The sequence below is a fragment of the Carassius carassius genome, chromosome 9 (genome assembly GCF_963082965.1).
Source record: "Carassius carassius chromosome 9, fCarCar2.1, whole genome shotgun sequence".
Taxonomy (NCBI): domain Eukaryota; kingdom Metazoa; phylum Chordata; class Actinopteri; order Cypriniformes; family Cyprinidae; genus Carassius; species Carassius carassius.
The window spans coordinates 14,191,117-14,208,722 of record NC_081763.1 but is presented as its reverse complement, the minus strand read 5'-3'; the positions used below and the strand labels follow the sequence as shown (position 1 = coordinate 14,208,722).

At 36.2% G+C, this 17,606-nt stretch overlaps 1 protein-coding gene across 20 annotated transcripts in view; it reads right to left on the bottom strand.

Annotated features, from left to right (window-relative positions):
• Nucleotides 1-17,606, bottom strand: part of mapk8ip3 (mitogen-activated protein kinase 8 interacting protein 3) — a 33,355-nt gene that overhangs the window by 9,672 nt on the left and 6,077 nt on the right. For 2 of the 20 annotated variants that reach the window (XM_059557880.1, XM_059557887.1), the window contains exons 5-18: nucleotides 12,293-12,316; nucleotides 11,882-12,026; nucleotides 10,925-11,153; nucleotides 9,915-10,017; nucleotides 9,668-9,798; nucleotides 8,485-8,502; nucleotides 7,949-8,006; nucleotides 7,707-7,859; nucleotides 6,093-6,150; nucleotides 5,255-5,403; nucleotides 4,388-4,444; nucleotides 3,271-3,441; nucleotides 1,973-2,132; nucleotides 558-614 (exon numbers count right to left, since the gene is read on the bottom strand). In XM_059557880.1, the coding sequence (XP_059413863.1) occupies nucleotides 558-614; nucleotides 1,973-2,132; nucleotides 3,271-3,441; nucleotides 4,388-4,444; nucleotides 5,255-5,403; nucleotides 6,093-6,150; nucleotides 7,707-7,859; nucleotides 7,949-8,006; nucleotides 8,485-8,502; nucleotides 9,668-9,798; nucleotides 9,915-10,017; nucleotides 10,925-11,153; nucleotides 11,882-12,026; nucleotides 12,293-12,316 (1,513 nt within the window). Of the gene's footprint in view, nucleotides 1-557; nucleotides 615-1,972; nucleotides 2,133-3,270; nucleotides 3,442-4,387; nucleotides 4,445-5,254; nucleotides 5,404-6,092; nucleotides 6,151-7,706; nucleotides 7,860-7,948; nucleotides 8,007-8,484; nucleotides 8,503-9,162; nucleotides 9,175-9,667; nucleotides 9,799-9,914; nucleotides 10,018-10,924; nucleotides 11,154-11,881; nucleotides 12,027-12,292; nucleotides 12,317-17,606 lie in introns of all 20 variants that reach the window. The other 18 variants (XM_059557901.1, XM_059557898.1, XM_059557881.1 and 15 more) reach the window with 17 other exon arrangements.

The following is a 17,606-nucleotide window of genomic DNA, read 5'->3' as shown; positions in this document are numbered from 1 at the left end:
ATTATTAAAAAGCTAAATGAAAGTGAAATTTAGCAGAAAGGTGGCCTTTTCACACAACATATTAATATTATAATTTAGTCTTATTTAGTCAAAATCCAAAGGTACTCTTACAAAACAGTACTTTGGTGATAGCAATGTACAACAGTGGTATCAGATGGTAATACTATGGTATTTACTACTCCAATATACTATTGCATATCAAATGTTGAATGATTTTCACGGACCACTGTATTTGAATTACTTTTAAATTGATACATGGTACTACATTTACATTTAAGGTTGTCTTGCAATAACGCTGACTAATAAATTATGATGATTGGCACAGTTATATCAGTAAAGTTTGTATGTTACTGTAAAATCAGCAAAATGTCTAAAATGCAGAAAATACTACGGTATAAATACCAGAGGTTTCATTTCTAAAGATATATTCAACTTAGCAAAGACATAATTTTCTGCTGCGTCTACGCAGTGATTTGCTGACTGAGACTGAGTCAGGTTAGGGCTGGGAGTTAAAGGGACAGGGTGGGAGAGGTGCATGCTGGTCCTCTGCCGCTCAGACTTGCCTGCGTCCTCTTCGCTGTGGGATCTTGAGCACTGTCCGCCTGCGAGACGTTCTGTGGAAGATCACAGTTAGAGCCACGGCGACACTGTCACCACGGCAAGCCTGACAATCACACTGTCACCATGCAAACCTAGCACTGTTGCCACTCCAGAAACCGGCACAACGTGAACTAGTTAAGTAGTCCCATGAAACAACAACAACAAAAAAACTACTTCCAGACTAATAAGTGCCATTATTAAGACAATGGCAATCAGCACACAGTCATAGCTTGCTGCTGTGTCACACACGAGCGAGAGTTCAGATGGATGATGTGGCACCGAACATTTTAAACCATTTATAATAGTTAAAAGAGGTGCCAAGTTATTAACAGGACAAAAAGCTAAATGCATTGTATTCTTCTTCACATTTTACTGTCTGCAGCTTTACAGCAAAATGAGCAAAGACAGTAAGCATGTCTGTCTCTCTTATGTAGTATTGGGAAGCTTAAATTATTTTAGCAAAACAGTTTATTTGCACGGTTCATGTAAACAAACAATTCACTGATAAAATTAACAAATCACAGTGCAAACGCAAATGCAACAATGAATTATTTTTTTTATACACATTGTTAGGGTATTTATTAATATTTGTTTTACTTTCAGTTTTTTTTTCTTTTAATTTTAGCTTAAATGTAAAAAAAAGTCATATTTACCATTATTTTTTGTTTAATCTTTTATTTTTTTTAAATTCATTTTAGTGTTTCATCTTATTTATTTAAACATTGTATTTCAGTTAGTTGCCAAGGTTACATTTCTTTTGTAATAATTTATAAATGTTTATACTGTGTGTGTGTGTGTATATATATATATATATATATATATATATAATGTAATATATGAAATATATATAAAAATAAAACACCTACAATTTATTTAAATTAAAAACAATTTTAATAGTTTTTTATTTACCATTTTTTTAAACAATTCTAGCATTTTATTATCAAATATTCAAGTAAAATTCTATTCTTCATCACAATAGTTTTTTTTTTTTTTTTTTTTTTACTTTTTCTTGAATTATAAATTCCAGATAAATTCACTTTAATGATTTCACCATAATATACAGTATTTGTTTTGAATGAAAGCTCTAAATGCTGAATTAAAGTCATCTGATACATTTTTCATACCCATTTTTTTTCCCCCACTAAATTACTCTTGCACATCTTCAACAAACCATTAATCACCTCACATAAACTCAGACGCCCATTCCCTATCTTGGGAGGAGCTAAACTAGAAAATGCCCCTTTTGGTGCATTTGGCTCCATATTTTTTTCTCTTCTATTTGACTTCCTGACAAAACAGAGGCACTTCAGTCTCCAGGTGGAGATAAATTTAATAGAGATCAAGGGTCAAGGTTCAACATAGGGGCAGATACCTGTTTCAGTCGGGACGGGACACTCCAGCCACAGGTCTGCATGGGGCCGTCCTTCCGGCGCATGTGCTCGCGCACCTGCCGGTACTGCTCTCGACGCTGCTCTCTGCGTGTACAGAGCGCAGAATCGCTAAGGAGAGACGCAACACCATTACTGGGCAGTCTACAGGGCGAAAAGAAAGAGAGAGAGCGAGCAGTCAGCGAAAGAGCGAGAGAACCAGCCAGCCGAGGCCAAAAACAAATGCCAGACACACTGCGGGATGTGATACATTTCATTTATATTTCTGTATTTGACATTTGGCAAATATTATGTTATTTAATGCTAATGGAGTGCGAGGGAAGCAGACTTAAAAAAAAAAAATTGATATGTATATGTTGATATTATCTAATGGTTTGAAATGTAAATGTGTAAAAATGCTATGATGAATTAAGCAATGAATGAATAAAAAAATGAATTTTTTTCATTATTTATAAGTGATTAGATAATAATGAACTAATAATTTCAAAACATTCATCGACAGTGTAAACTAATATATTAACTAGTAACTTAACCATTTACTAAGGATCTGTTTGATTATTTCATGATGCTACTTTTTAAGATGACTTATGACAGATTTGTAAATCGTTAGCATATTACTTAATCATTTGTGAATGTTTAATCAGGTTTTGTAAATGATTAGATAATCATCATCTAATCACTTGTACATGATTTATAACTTTATCCACAAAATAAATTATTATAAAATATTAACATACCACTTATTAATTTATGAACACATAATTATGTGTTGTAAATGATTAGTTCATCAATAACAAAACATTTATAAATGCCTTAAAACTGAACGTTATTATAAATTGTTACCAAAACCGTTTATGAATACTAAAATAATTTTTTAATGGTTTTATCCCAAACAAATAATACACAGTTATATGCATGTTCCCTGAGAACTAGACCTCACAACCTAAATTAAGTATTAAATAAATGCTAAAAAATGTAAAAAATGCAGGTTTTCTTAATGTTAATGTTAGAATTAGTCCGTAGTTTTTATTATTAGTTTTATTTTAAGCTTTAAAAGTCTATGCTATTTCCTTGGATAACTTAAGTAAAGGTCTGAGTGAGTCAAATGCAGCATTAGCACACAGCATTTAGCAGGAGTCAGCTTGCCTGAGCAGAAGAAAGAGAGAGAGCAGACACGGGGGACAGAGGAAGAGGGAGGACAAACAGACAGGTACAGTGTGTGGATGAGGATGTGAGGACAGATGGGACAAAGAATCGGTCAAGAATGCATGTTTCTTCTCACTCTTCAGGCATGAACTCCAGTGTGCCGCTGGAGGTGGAGATCTGGCACATGGTTTGGGAGCGTCTCTGGTTGTAGCCAGCAGGAGAGGGAGACTTGTAGTGAATGTTGACACTGGTGTACGGCCGTTTCACTGGAGGAGGGCTCGCAGATGAACTAAAAAGACGGGCAAAGCTGGAGAAAGACACAGCAAAGTGAGCAGGTAAAGGAACAGATCAAATGTAAATGATTAAATTAGTAATAAAACTACTGCTGTGTGAAATCATTCCCCTTTCTTAAATACTGAGTTAAAGGGATCATTAGATGCCCATTTTCCACAAGTTTATATTATTCTTTTGGGTCTTATTAAAAAGTCTGTAAGATAGTTTGGATAAAATTTCTCAATGGTAGTGTAAAAAACACCCTTTTTACCCTGTCAAAAACAGCTCTTTTCAGAGCAAGCAGTTTTGTAGTATTTTCTTTTAAATGTTAATGAGCTCTGCTGACCCCGCCCCTCTCTTCCAGCTACTCTCTGAGGGACTGTTTACTTTAGCCACATTCATCGTGAAACTTGCTTTTTAGCACATTATTAGGAAAAGCGATTTGCAAAGATTCAATTGAAAAAAAAACACTTTTTCTGTTGGTGAAGCTGGATCACGAATGAGTTGCGTGAAAATAAACATATTTAGGTAGATCGGGGATGCATTCCCTTGAGAAACAAACACAATCCACTGTGTCTTCAGCGGCTCAGATGTTGGGAGTAAATGACGACTGCTATGTTAATAATAATTGTAAGTCTACATCTGCTCTGGTGGTGAAACTAATGGACTGATTACAGCTCACTAAGATAAGACACCAGTCCAGTCTGTACTGAAGCACCACTGTCAATCAAACTATCGTGGGAGGGGCCTGTCTGTGTGATATCACAAAGACCAGCTTCTGAGATCGGCTCAATTTGACAAAGGGGAAAACATTTAACAAGAAAAAAAAAAACACTGGGTGGATTTTCATCATTACAGGATGGTTGTGTGCACACACTGCCAACACACGTCAGTTCAAACAACTTGTAAAAGTGCATGTAGCATCTGATGACCCCTTTAAGAGTTAAAAACAAAATGTCTAAATCTGCTGTAATACTCACAACTGCCAGATTATGGACTTCTTTTTCTCTGGTAGAGCAGGACTCTCTCGAGATGCCCTATGGAAGTGAAATAGACAAAGTGGAAATTAAGTTTTTACATGAAACTGTAAACATACTAAAGTAAAAATATGTTTATTAGTTAACCGTACATTACCTAAATATATAGCATTGAAAATGTTTTATCTTTTAACATTGCATTATATAATTTTACTGTAAAAAGTATAAATAAACATAACTTACTGCTACAATTCATGTAGTACTCAACAAGAAAATACTTGTACTTTGAAAGTAAATTACTGTTAAAAAGTTAATTTTTAAAAAATAAAAAACAGGGCCACCTTATAATTTAAAATGGTAAACAGTAAAAGTACATTCCCAGAAGTCCCTTTATGATACAAACAGTCACTAGTGATTACAGATAGTGATTATTCTTAATAATAGTGGGGGGGGGTTTTCTGTAAGATTTTTAAAATAAGTATCTTATGCTCACCAAAGCTGCATTAAGCTGCAAAGCTGTATTTATAGTAATATTGTGGAATATTATTACAGTAGAAAATAACTTATTGCCATGATGTCAAAGCTGTATTTTCATCGTCATTACTCCAGTCTTGAGTGTCACATGATCCGTCAGAAATCACTCTAATATGCTGACTTGGCATTCGGGAAACATTATTATCAGTTGTGCTGTGAATGTTATCATTTATGTACATGTACATGAGTGTTTTGTAACATTTTATGTTACATTACATTGCATGAGTGCATTTGTCCTCCCCTATCGACCAGGTTTTATGAGTAGTATATTGATGAAGTAAGTGTCTGAATCAGAGTTGATGTGAGATTTGATGTATATGGCTGCCTCTTGCTCACCTGATCATCTCGGTCCAGCGCACAGCCTCCTGAAGCTCCATCAGTCTCTCCTTGTACTGGTTGCGCTCCATCAGCACACGGGCCATCTCTACACGTGTGAAGCGTCGTCTCTGCGTCATGGCCACATCGTCCTGCAGTGGAGATGAGTACTGCACCACAGAGCCACACAGAACAGAGCAGCACCACAAAACACGGCAGCAGTGAAGCAGATGTTAGTGCATCAGGCCTTCAGCATTTCACAGCATTAAATATACAGTTACTAAAACATTGTGAGAAGGTTAAACTGGTTAGGTTCACTGCGCATAGCATTTTAATTAAAAACTGTTAGAGCATAACAAAGCAAGGCCTTTTATTGGTAATAAAAATTTCTCATATCCAACCACTGACTGTGTTTACAACTTGATTTAATGTTAAAATCTTACTTTAAAGGGACAGTTTACCCCAAAATGAAAATTACCACATTATTTACTCTCATTTACCCTCAAGCCATCCTAGGTGTATATGACCATAATATCCATATTAAAAGTTTTTATAAAGGTAATAAATGATTTTAATATTATTAATACTATGAGAAAAATCATTATTTGGTTACTTAATTGAGATTTTAGAGCTTTGTTCCAAAACCTAGTGAGCATGATTTTTTCATCACAGTGCATTCTGGGATTTCCTTCTCCGTGGAGGATACTGGATACCCCATGCTGCCACTGTACTGAGCTAACACAAGGTGTTTTGGGAGAAAACTACTTAAGTAACTACCTGTTCACATCAGTGAGGCAGCTCACTACTTTCTGGAGCAGAGAAATGAGTGTTTGGAATGAGACTAAAGTGTTTGACTTACATCCTCTCCGCCCTCGTCTTTAGAGTCCTGAGATACTCCTAAAGCTTCAGCTCTCAACCTTTAATCAAAGGGAGACATTCAGACTTTAATTAGATTGGAGGCACAGAGATTCTTAAAAAAACCATGAGCCATTTTCGGACATACAGAATGCATTCTTGCATTCCACTGTGCTGCTTCTTTTATTGTCTGTGTCAGTGGTCTCAAACTCAATTCCTGGAGGGCCACAGCTCTGCACAGTTTTGCTCTAACCCTAATCAAACACACCTGATCCAGCTAATCAAGGTCTTTGGGACTACTAGAAACTAGAAAAGCAGGTTTGAGTTGGAGCTGGTCAGAACTAAACTCTGCAGAGCTGTGGCCCTCCAGGAATTGAGTTGGACACCACTAGTCTGTGTCATTGGTTCCCTACCTGGGGGGTCTCGACTCGCAACCCCCACTAGGAATCGCTAAATACTGGGGGTCGAGAGTTAAAGATAATGGGTCACCAAGCTCACTCTAGTTTGAGGGTTACAAAGAGAGATCAAACAGTAAATTTTAACTGGCTGATGGAAAATAATTCAGATTCTAAGGTATCTAGAATTATTAAGAGAGCAGATAAAATACATATAATCATACATTAAAAAGGTCTTTCAAAAAGAGTAGAGGTTTGACCTCGGTCAAATTTGCCCATTGGCCTCTGACCATAATGGCCTCCTAACAATCCCCATATCTACTAAATGGCTTCATTACTCTGTCTCCTCTCCAGAAATAAACTGGTGTGGGGAGGGTGTTCTGTCATAAAAATTTGAAGCTTGGGAGCACAGAGTTAAGTTTGGTCTCATTTTTAAAGAAGACCCATGGCAGATTATTGTTGAAGTAAAAATAATTTAAAAAGTGAAACCACAATAAGGTTTCAGTTTTAAATGTAAATGCAATTTTTTATATAAAATATATATTTTATGAAACATGTTGAACTCTATACCTGCTAGAATATCAAAGCCATAAATCTAAACAAGTTGTGTTCCAAATTTGAGGTTGATATTGCAACAAAGAAAAATTTTTAATGACATACACACAAACCACACTCTGTGACATCCATACCAACACACCCACACAACTATAGCTGCATTATTTATCCAATTGGCACTATAATATGCAGAAGCAAAAAAAAAAAACAGGAATAAAGCGAGTATTTGCTTTATAAGTCATTCTTGAAAAAAATGGTACAAAAAAAGAAAAGTAAAAAATGTCATTTTACACCTTGCCAAAAGAATGAAAGGCTATTGACACAATTGCATTATTTATTTTATAGTTAAATTACACTGCGATTAAAACATTTTTTTTTTTGCAGTTTTAATGCGTTTCAATGCGGACATTTTTGTCCTTGAGGTCCTGAGAGGAAAACAAAAATTGCACATAGTGCAAACCAGATTTATTAAAGGAAATGGAAGTGAAATAGTAAAATTTCAATAAAATAACACACCTGTGCCAAAATTAATGCAGTTGGCAATAACATAGGCAAAATTATCAATAAATAAATAAAAAATTAATATTTTTCCAAAGGTTAAAAGGTTAAAATCTTTCAATGTTGTGACAGAAGAAATCAGTGGAAACAAACAGGCAAATGATACAGACCTCTTTAGCTCCTCCTCCAGTTCTTTCACTCTCTGGTCCACTTTGCTCTTGGACTGTTTCACTGTTTCCAGCTCTTCCCGGAGAACTTCCTGTTCACTTGACAGCTCATCTAATTTAGCAATCAGGTCATTCTTCACAATGTTTAGGGCATTCCTACAGATAGCAAATGATTCCATTATAACTTGTAGACGCATACATACATGGACAAATACACACACATTCTGTCTTTCTATCCCGCTTACTTGGTCTCCAGTAGTATTTTGTTCTCTGTAAGCAGATTTTCCACCTCTTTCCCCATACCTGTGGGATAAACAGTGTTAGCAAGAGTAAAGATCACCATGAACACTTTCCGATTATCAGATAAACAGACTAAGGGACGGCTGATTCAAAACTACATCACGATTGTTTGAAATTACATCACAATCACAATTACATTACATTTAGCTACTATTTTAAAATAATTCAGTCAGATCTCCTCTTTATTGTGACATTAAACAATAACCTTTAAGGGTTTTATATACAAGACATCTAAAGGGGTATAATCACAGTCTAACTTGATAAGTGGAGTAGAAAACATCCAAACTGAACTGATAATATGATTCATATGAGCCGCAAAGCCATGCATTGGAAAGCACATCACTGAGCAGCTGAAGTTAACAGGATTAGAAGAGCAGAAGCACAGGACAACATCTCACCAAAGCATAGCCACAAACAAGAAAAGCATCACAATGTCCTACTGAAATTAACATGAGGGAGAAAATGAGGCTATGAGCCTTACCAAAGAAATCATCCTGGACTGAAAAAGAGAGCCAAGGAGGGAACAGAAGGAAAGTGGCGAGGAAGGAGGAGGCAGCCAAATGACAGAAGAAGTAAAAGTATGAATGTGAAGACAGAAGAGAAGATCCAAAGATAATGATACAAGTAAAAAATTTAAAAAAGATACAATAAAATAAAAATAAGATTAAGGGAAGAGAGAAAAACAAATGGACAAGTTCATGTTAGATATTCATAATCACACACATACAAATGCGCACGCACACGCACACACACATAGTTTTTACTGCTTATAATGTTTGTGGAAATTATGGTACACTTTTTTCCGGATTCTTTGATGAATAGAAGGTTCAAAAGAGCAGCTTTTATTTAAAATACACATTTTGTAACAATATAAATGTATTCACTGTAACTGTTGATCAATTAAAAGCCCTTGAAAAAAATGAATCATTTTTTTTACAAAAAAATTTAACTCTTTCTGACCCCAGACTTTTGAAAAGTGGTTTATTTTCAAGTCTATTGATGTGTGTGTTTTTTTTTTTTTATGTGATTCTGAGTTACAGTTTAATGTGGTCTGTAAAGTAATATGACTAATTGTGGATGTTAAATCCATGCAAAGGACATGACGAGCAAAACAGAATGAGAACTAAAAATACCAATCTATCAGTGATCAGATACACACCTGAGAACTCCCCTAGGGGCGTGGCCGAGTGAAGCGCACACAGGAAGGAAGCACAGAGAGGGGTCAAGGGTCAGTGAGTGAGACGGCCAATCAAAAGAAAGATCCACCTTCACACTGAGATAAACAAATCAAGAGCTCTACCTTGATGAAACAAAACAAATCAGAAAACTGCCAACATAACGGGAATTACTCATATGAAACAATTCAGGATAACGTCATCAGACCAAAATGTGCTTAGGGGCAGGAGATACAGCCATGAAGCAAGCATGATATCCCAAGAGACTTTGCTTTGGGCATACATCCAGCACCAGCAGTGTGGCTTCCTGACAAAAGGCATGCAGTTAAAAAGGCCCTCAGCCACCATATGCTTAGCAATGGTACTTCAAATATAATCAGAAAATGAAAAATCACTGATCTTAAATGCAGGTTACATATAAACCAAGGTAACCTGCATTTATGAGAAACTGTCCATCAACTGCAGAGGTAAAATGTTCAATAAATGAACTATAAAGCTTACCGAGAAGTTCGGCTCCTGCGTCCACATCACCGATGATGTCAGACTTGGCGTCTTTGATCTCATGATACAGAGAGTCTGTGTTGATGCCGAATGCCTCATTCACTATGCCCTGAGAAGGACTGTAAAGGAACAAGAATCATTTATAACTTTAACTTCGATGGTCCGTTTGTATTGATCAGGTATTTTGTTCTTTTTACTCAGCATTTAATTGTGTGAAGGATGTGCATCTGTCTACCTGTTTCCTCCTCCGAAGACTCGAGGGTCCAAGCACATATCTAGCTCTGGCGTTGAGTCTATAATTTCCTGAAACTCTGACCATTCATCACTACTGCCCATACCTACAGACAAACACACATGCAAATGAAATTAAGACAATCATTTTCCGGTAATGAAAAATCTGTAGAATGCACACAGATGCCTTATGCCTTAATTTGACATTGTGAAATCATGTTAGTATGGATTTAATCGATGCCCATCAAATATCAGGAACAAATTGTTTCTTAACTAGAATGCAAGTGACCGGGGCGGTTTCCAGTTGTGGGCAACCAATATATCAGCAAGCCTAATAAATCACCTGATATCTGACATTTTTAATTACTAGCATCAGCTATATACTAGGATTACAGAACAAATATTATTCATCAAGATCAAATTATTATTATTATTATTATTATTATTATATAATTAAAATATTATTATATGATTAATTTTCAAAATAACAATTTAAAATGAATTAAATCATAAATATTATCTAAAAAATTTTTTTTATTAAATTTACTGAAACAATGTTGTTAATGTGCTATTTACAATCTTTCACTTTTATTTTCTTAAAAAAAAAATATATATATATATATATATATATATATATATATATATAGAGTACTGTTCAAAAGTATGGAGTCAGTAAGATGTAAAACACTTCTGTTCAGTAAGGATGCATTAAATTGTGTAAAAGTGTATGTAAATACTTTATTTTACTACAAAAAATCTATTAAAAAGAAAATAGAAAATACCATATTTACTGTATTTTTGATCAAATAAATGCATCCATGGTGACCATAAGAGACTTCCTTTAAAAACATACAAAAATCTTGCTGACCCCAAACCTTTCAATGGCAATATGTTAACATATATTGATGAACATCAGCATTGGCATCAGTCTTTAAAAAAAACTTTGTATCGCTTTTTCTTTGTTCTTTTCTTCAGTGTTTATTTAATATCGTCTCAATTCTTCCTCTCTCTCACCAATGCTGACGTTCCTGGTTTCCTGAGAGACCTGCACCTCCATGTTTTTACTAAGACGCTTTTCATTCTTGCAGTCCCGCCTCCGGTGCCTGTCGAGCTCTCCCACCGATGCCAGCCCATCATTCAGAGGGGTAACTGTTGCCGAGGGAACAGACGAGGTGGGGGTGTTTGATTTGCTCCCTGTGCTGCTGGGTGTGGCTGCGACGGAGTCTGAATCTGAGCCATCCTCCTTAAAACAGAGAGAACAACATTATCATCCACACTTTTTTAATAACTAACATGCTCTGCTAAACGTATAAACTAGTGAATCTGGTATTGCTTTGACAAGACTGGATTAACAAATAATTATACTTACTAGCCAGCCTTACATGGTGCAAAATATATATTGTTGTAAAAATTAAAACATGTAAATAAACATTTTTTTTTTTAAATAATAAAATGTCTGTGCAATACCACTACATCATTTAAATATCAAGACATTTATCTTCAAAACAAAACAAAAATCTAGAAAGCTGAAAAGGCAACATAAGAAGTCCACAGATTAAAAAGCTTTGTCAGACAGCATTGAAACTCAAGCTGCATTATACTCATGTGACTTGAGTCATCTGGAAAACAGGAAGTGAAGAATCATGCTTTTTTTTCTTTTCCTTTAAAGAATGGATGTATAGTTATGCGTGCACAGCTGACAGATGCTTCATATAGCAGAGATTCTTTTTTTTTTTATAACATATCTGTTTATTTCAGATGGCTAAAATAAGACAAAGATGTCACAGGACAAGGCAGAGGATGGACGGCCAAACTAAAATCATGGACCCTTGGAGGCCTGCTGGAGTCCATCAAAAAACCACAGACAAACCTGATCTTGACACAAGCAGGCATAAGGGGGAGTGGCTGATAAAAAGATGATTATCATGACTCCTCCCATGACGCTTTGGGGTGGAGTCATATCTGTCACACCTGGTAGCCAGGGGCGTAGACAGGTCTGCTGAGATCACTGGAATGCCAGACATCTGACGAAACATTTCTAGCCCCCCCAGGACCCCCACGTACCATGCCATCTCCACCAGGAAACAAACTCAATGATGGGGGGCGCTCTGTTTTACTGCAGAAAAAGAAAGACAGACAAGAAAGGTTATTAGTTATTTCCCACACTAAACCAACACCGCCACAACATAAAAATTAGCAGAAAACTCATCAGACAGGGTAAAAACATAAAGACACAAAACCACATAGGAGAAAGAGGTACAGGTTTCTCAGTCTCTGACTACAACACTGCTAAACTGAGTATCTGGGTGGATGGCGGGTTCGTTTTTTATTGTAAAGGAGTAAAATGGGAGACAACTGTCAGAGATTGTTGGACATTTTTACCTTTTCCTCCTGTTGTGTCGTGGACTGCAGAGACACACAGCAGCACACGCACAGAAAGAAAGAAAGAAAGAAAGAAAGAAAGAAAGAAAGAAAGAAAGAAAGAAAGAGAAAGAAGGTGAACACATGCAGATTCACAAACAATAGTCACACAATACTGACACAGGACATAACGTCACATTACATACAGTATGTAAAAACAGATGGAACTGACTGTTTTCTGCAGGTATCATCAAATGTAATTTATTGCTTTTTAAAAAACAATTATGACATACACGACCTGTATATATATATATATATCTCACACAAATCAAACACACTACCGCTCAAAGGTTTTTAATGTTTTGAAACAATTCTGCTCACCAAGGCTGCAGTAATAGTAATATTGAGAAATATTATTTCAATTTAGAATAACTGTTTTCTATGTCAGTATATTTTAAATATATTTTATTGCTGTGACGCAAATTTGTATAAATGTAATTGGTGACTTAAATGTACTTTATTCTGAAGCAATATGTTCAGTCTTCGATATCCATTCTTGCTGAAATCAGCCTATTTGTGCTATTTACCCCTTAAATTGATTTCCAAGGGTTTCTTATAAAGAAAAGGCAATTTTTCCCTAATATTATAAAATGTTCATGTTATCTTTCATATCAAATTCTTACATTTCACTAATAAATTTATTTACTATAATAAGACACTATCAGGCTGTTACCAATACAATAAAATCAGTATCAACAAAATTAATATTTACACTGAAGAAACAGAAGCAGCTGAATTGGCATTTAAATGCATTTACACAAACAGTTGAACGAAGCTCAAATGTACCATGAATGCATTTACATTGCAAAATTACAACTCCATTAATAATGTTATGAGCTTAGTGTTGTAAATCATTTTTAATATTTGTTGCGAATTAGCTCAAAAGGGAAATGTATATAAATAATTACAATTAATTAAAATGAATTATAATTGTTTATATCAGCTGCCAGTAGTAAATGTAGCAGAATAATCATTACAATCAACTAATCTGTTCGTCCAGCGAACATTCAGTGTAGATTTGTATTTGTAGATCAATTCGTATCAATTAATGTTATTTTCATGGCCACAGAAAATAACTTTCTTACAGTACTAACGCATTAGAGCATGTAACAAGATCATGAATCATTTAAGTGACATTGATTTGTATGCAGTGAAAGAATCAAAAACTCATGTAATTTGTGCATAAAAGCTTTATTAACTGAACACTAACACATAACTAGTCAAACACACACACACACACACACACACACAACACACTTAGAGGAATTAGAGAAACCAGAAAATGCAGCTACGGAAAATAAGTCAGTTAACCACCTCAGCGGCGTCTTACAACGTGGTCTACATCTTATACTGAACATATAAAAAAAGTGGAGCAATATCAGAATAGAGTTTCTCAGAGAAAAATTGCAAAGAGTTTGAAGTTATCATCATCTACAGTGCATAATATCATCCAAAGATTCTGAGAATCTGGAACAATCTCTGTGCGTAAGGGTCAAGGCCAGAAAACCATACTGGATGCCCGTGATCTTCAGGCCCTTAGACGGCACTGCATCACATACAGGCATGCTACTGTAATGGAATTCACAACATGGGCTCAGGAATACTTCAAGAAGACATTGTCGGTGAACACAATCCACCGTGCCATTCACCGTTGCCGGCTAAAACTCTATAGGTCAAAAAAGAAGCCATATCTAAACATGATCCAAGGCTCATTTAAAATGGACTGTGGCAAATTGGAAAACTGTTCTGTGGTCAGACGAATCAAAATTTGAAGTTCTTATTGGAAAACTGGGACGCCATGTCATCCGGACTAAAGAGGACAAGGACAACCCAAGTTATTATCAGCGCTCAGTTCAGAAGCCTGCATCTCTGATGGTATGGGGTTGCATGAGTGCGTGTGGTATGGGCAGCTTACACATCTGGAAAGGCACCATCAATGCTGAAAGGTATATCCAAGTTCTAGAACAACATATGCTCCCATCCAGACGTCGTCTCTTTCAGGGAAGATCTTGCATTTTCCAACATGACAATGCCATACCACTTACTGCATCAATTACAACATCATGGCTGCGTAGAAGAAGGATTCGGGTACTTAAATGGCCAGCCTGCAGTCCAGATTTTTCACCCATAGAAAACATTTGGCGCATCATAAAGAGGAAGATGCGACAAAGAAGACCTAAGACAGTTGAGCAACTAGAAGCCTGTATTAGACAAGAATGGGACAACATTACTATTCCTAAACTTGAGCAACTTGTCTCCTCAGTCCCCAGACGTTTGCAGACTGTTACAAACTCCAAAGATGTTATTCTGACTCTGTGGTGGTCGGGAGTTTTTTTCCCAGATGGAAAATGAAGATATGGCTGAAGTCGGGGCCTGCGAAGCATGGCTGTGCCTGCCCTGAGACTTAGCAACCAGAAGACGAAGCGGAAGACGGGAATGTGATGAGTGAAGAAACAGAGGGGTCACAGATGTGAGACCTTTTAACCTCTGTGGAGGTCACAACTCCGGGGGGTCAGAGAGCCAACAGTGACTTTAACTTTTAACTAAAATGTTTGGTTGCTGATGCAAAACCATTAAAGATTCTTAGAACACTAATATGTTGCATGAGTATCAACATTTAATATACACTGTCATTCAGATCATCAAAATTCGAATTTGTAGATAACAAACATGCTATAAGTGTGGATACATTAACTAGTGGTTCTATCATAGGCATGCAAATAATTGTGTATGATTTATCCAGACTCTACATTTTCAAATAAGAAAAGTTGGAAAACATTTGAGTCATTAGTTCAAGCGATTCATTCAGATGGCTGATTCATTCAAGAATGAAGCAAGACGTGCTGTCTTTATGAATGGATCATTGTCTCATGATTAACTAAAAAACGCTGAGTCATTCAGTAACGAAACAGCTGTGTGCTGCTCGGAGATAATTGAATGATTATTACACATTTATTGAATGATTACAATTAAAGTAAAATCTGCAATCGTGCTGATATTCGGGAAAAAGCACTCTCTTGGTAGTCTCATGTTGCTTGGCTTGGCTATATCATATGTTATACATAAAAAAACATTTTTACCACAGTATGTTTCTTTGTGTGCTGTTGCGCTCATTTGTTTTGATTTCTCCACGATATTGTCTCACACATAAACAGTTACTGTGAATACAACCCGAATTCCGGAAAAGTTGGGACGTTTTTTAAATTTTAAGAAAATGAAAACTAAAAGACTTTCAAATCACATGAGCCAATATTTTATTCACAATACAACATAGATAACATAGCAAATGATTAAACTGAGAAAGTTTACAATTTTATGCACAAAATGAGCTCATTTCAATTTTGATATCTGCTACAGGTCTCAAAATAATTGGGACGTGGCATGTTTACCAGGGTGTAGCATCTCCTTTTCTTTTCAAAACAGTTTGAAGACGTCTGGGCATTGAGGCTATGAGTTGCTGGAGTTTTGCTGTTGGAATTTGGTCCCATTCTTGCCTTATATAGATTTCCAGCTGCTGAAGAGTTCGTGGTCGTCTTTGACGTATTTTTCGTTTAATGATGCGCCAAATGTTCTCTATAGGTGAAAGATCTGGACTGCAGGCAGGCCAGGTTAGCACCCGGACTCTTCTACGACGAAGCCATGCTGTTGTTATAGCTGCAGTATGTGGTTTTGCATTGTCCTGCTGAAATAAACAAGGCCTTCCCTGAAATAGACGTTGTTTGGAGGGAAGCATATGTTGCTCTAAAACCTTTATATACCTTTCAGCATTCACAGAGCCTTCCAAAACATGCAAGCTGCCCATACCGTATGCACTTATGCACCCCCATACCATCAGAGATGCTGGCTTTTGAACTGAACGCTGATAACATGCTGGAAGGTCTCCCTCCTCTTTAGCTCGGAGGACACGGCGTCCGTGATTTCCAACAAGAATGTCAAATTTGGACTTGTCTGACCATAAAACACTATTCCACTTTGAAATAGTCCATTTTAAATGAGCCTTGGCCCACAGGACATGACGGCGCTTCTGGACCATGTTCACATATGGCTTCCTTTTTGCATGATAGAGCTTTAGTTGGCATCTGCTGATGGCACGGCGGATTGTGTTTACCGACAGTGGTTTCTGAAAGTATTCCTGGGCCCATTTAGTAATGTCATTGACACAATCATGCCGATGAGTGATGCAGTGTCGTCTGAGAGCCCGAAGACCACGGGCATCCAATAAAGGTCTCCGGCCTTGTCCCTTACGCACAGAGATTTCTCCAGTTTCTCTGAATGTTTTGATGATGTTATGCACTGTAGATGATGAGATTTGCAAAGCCTTTGCAATTTGACGTTGAGGAACATTGTTTTTAAAGTTTTCCACAATTTTTTTACGCAGTCTTTCACAGATTGGAGAGCCTCTGCCCATCTTTACTTCTGAGAGACTCTGCTTCTCTAAGACAAAGCTTTTATAGCTAATCATGTTACAGACCTGATATCAATTAACTTAATTAATCACTAGATGTTCTCCCAGCTGAATCTTTTCAAAACTGCTTGCTTTTTTAGCCATTTGTTGCCCCCGTGCCAACTTTTTTGAGACCTGTAGCAGGCATTACATTTTAAATGAGCTAATTAAGTGGATAAAAGTGTAAAATTTCTCAGTTTAAACATTTGCTACGTTATCTATGTTCTATTGTGAATAAAATATTGGCTCATGTGATTTGAAATTCCTTTAGTTTTCATTTTATTAAAATTTAAAAAACGTCCCAACTTTTCCGGAATTCGGGTTGTACATTATTCATGGTCAATCGTCATTTACAACGAATGTAATAAAATCACAATCATTCTCGCCAAAATTGCTCAATTGCACTACTCAATTTCTTACGGAATATACATAAGTTTAATTCTCTGCTCTTAGTTTTATCCCTCCATGTCCCCGCTAGAGGTGAAACGGTAAAAATATATTATCACGGTTATAGTGACCAAAATTATCACGGCTATCAGTATTATCAGGGTATTGATAAAATGTCCTGGAAATTTTCCAAAATTACTGACATAAATCTATATTTCAACAAACAACAAATGAAATAAATTGTTGCTTGCATAAACACTAAAACAATAATGATGTCTGGATTTTAAATAAAATGCCTGATGACAGTTTTTTTAATAACATGTACGAAATGTTCTCATTCAATGCTTAATCTGTTGACATCAACCGACTAAATGAAAAAGAAATGTGTGAAATGTGTGTATAATCGAGTATAACTAAAAGCTAGACACAACTCTAGCTCTGACT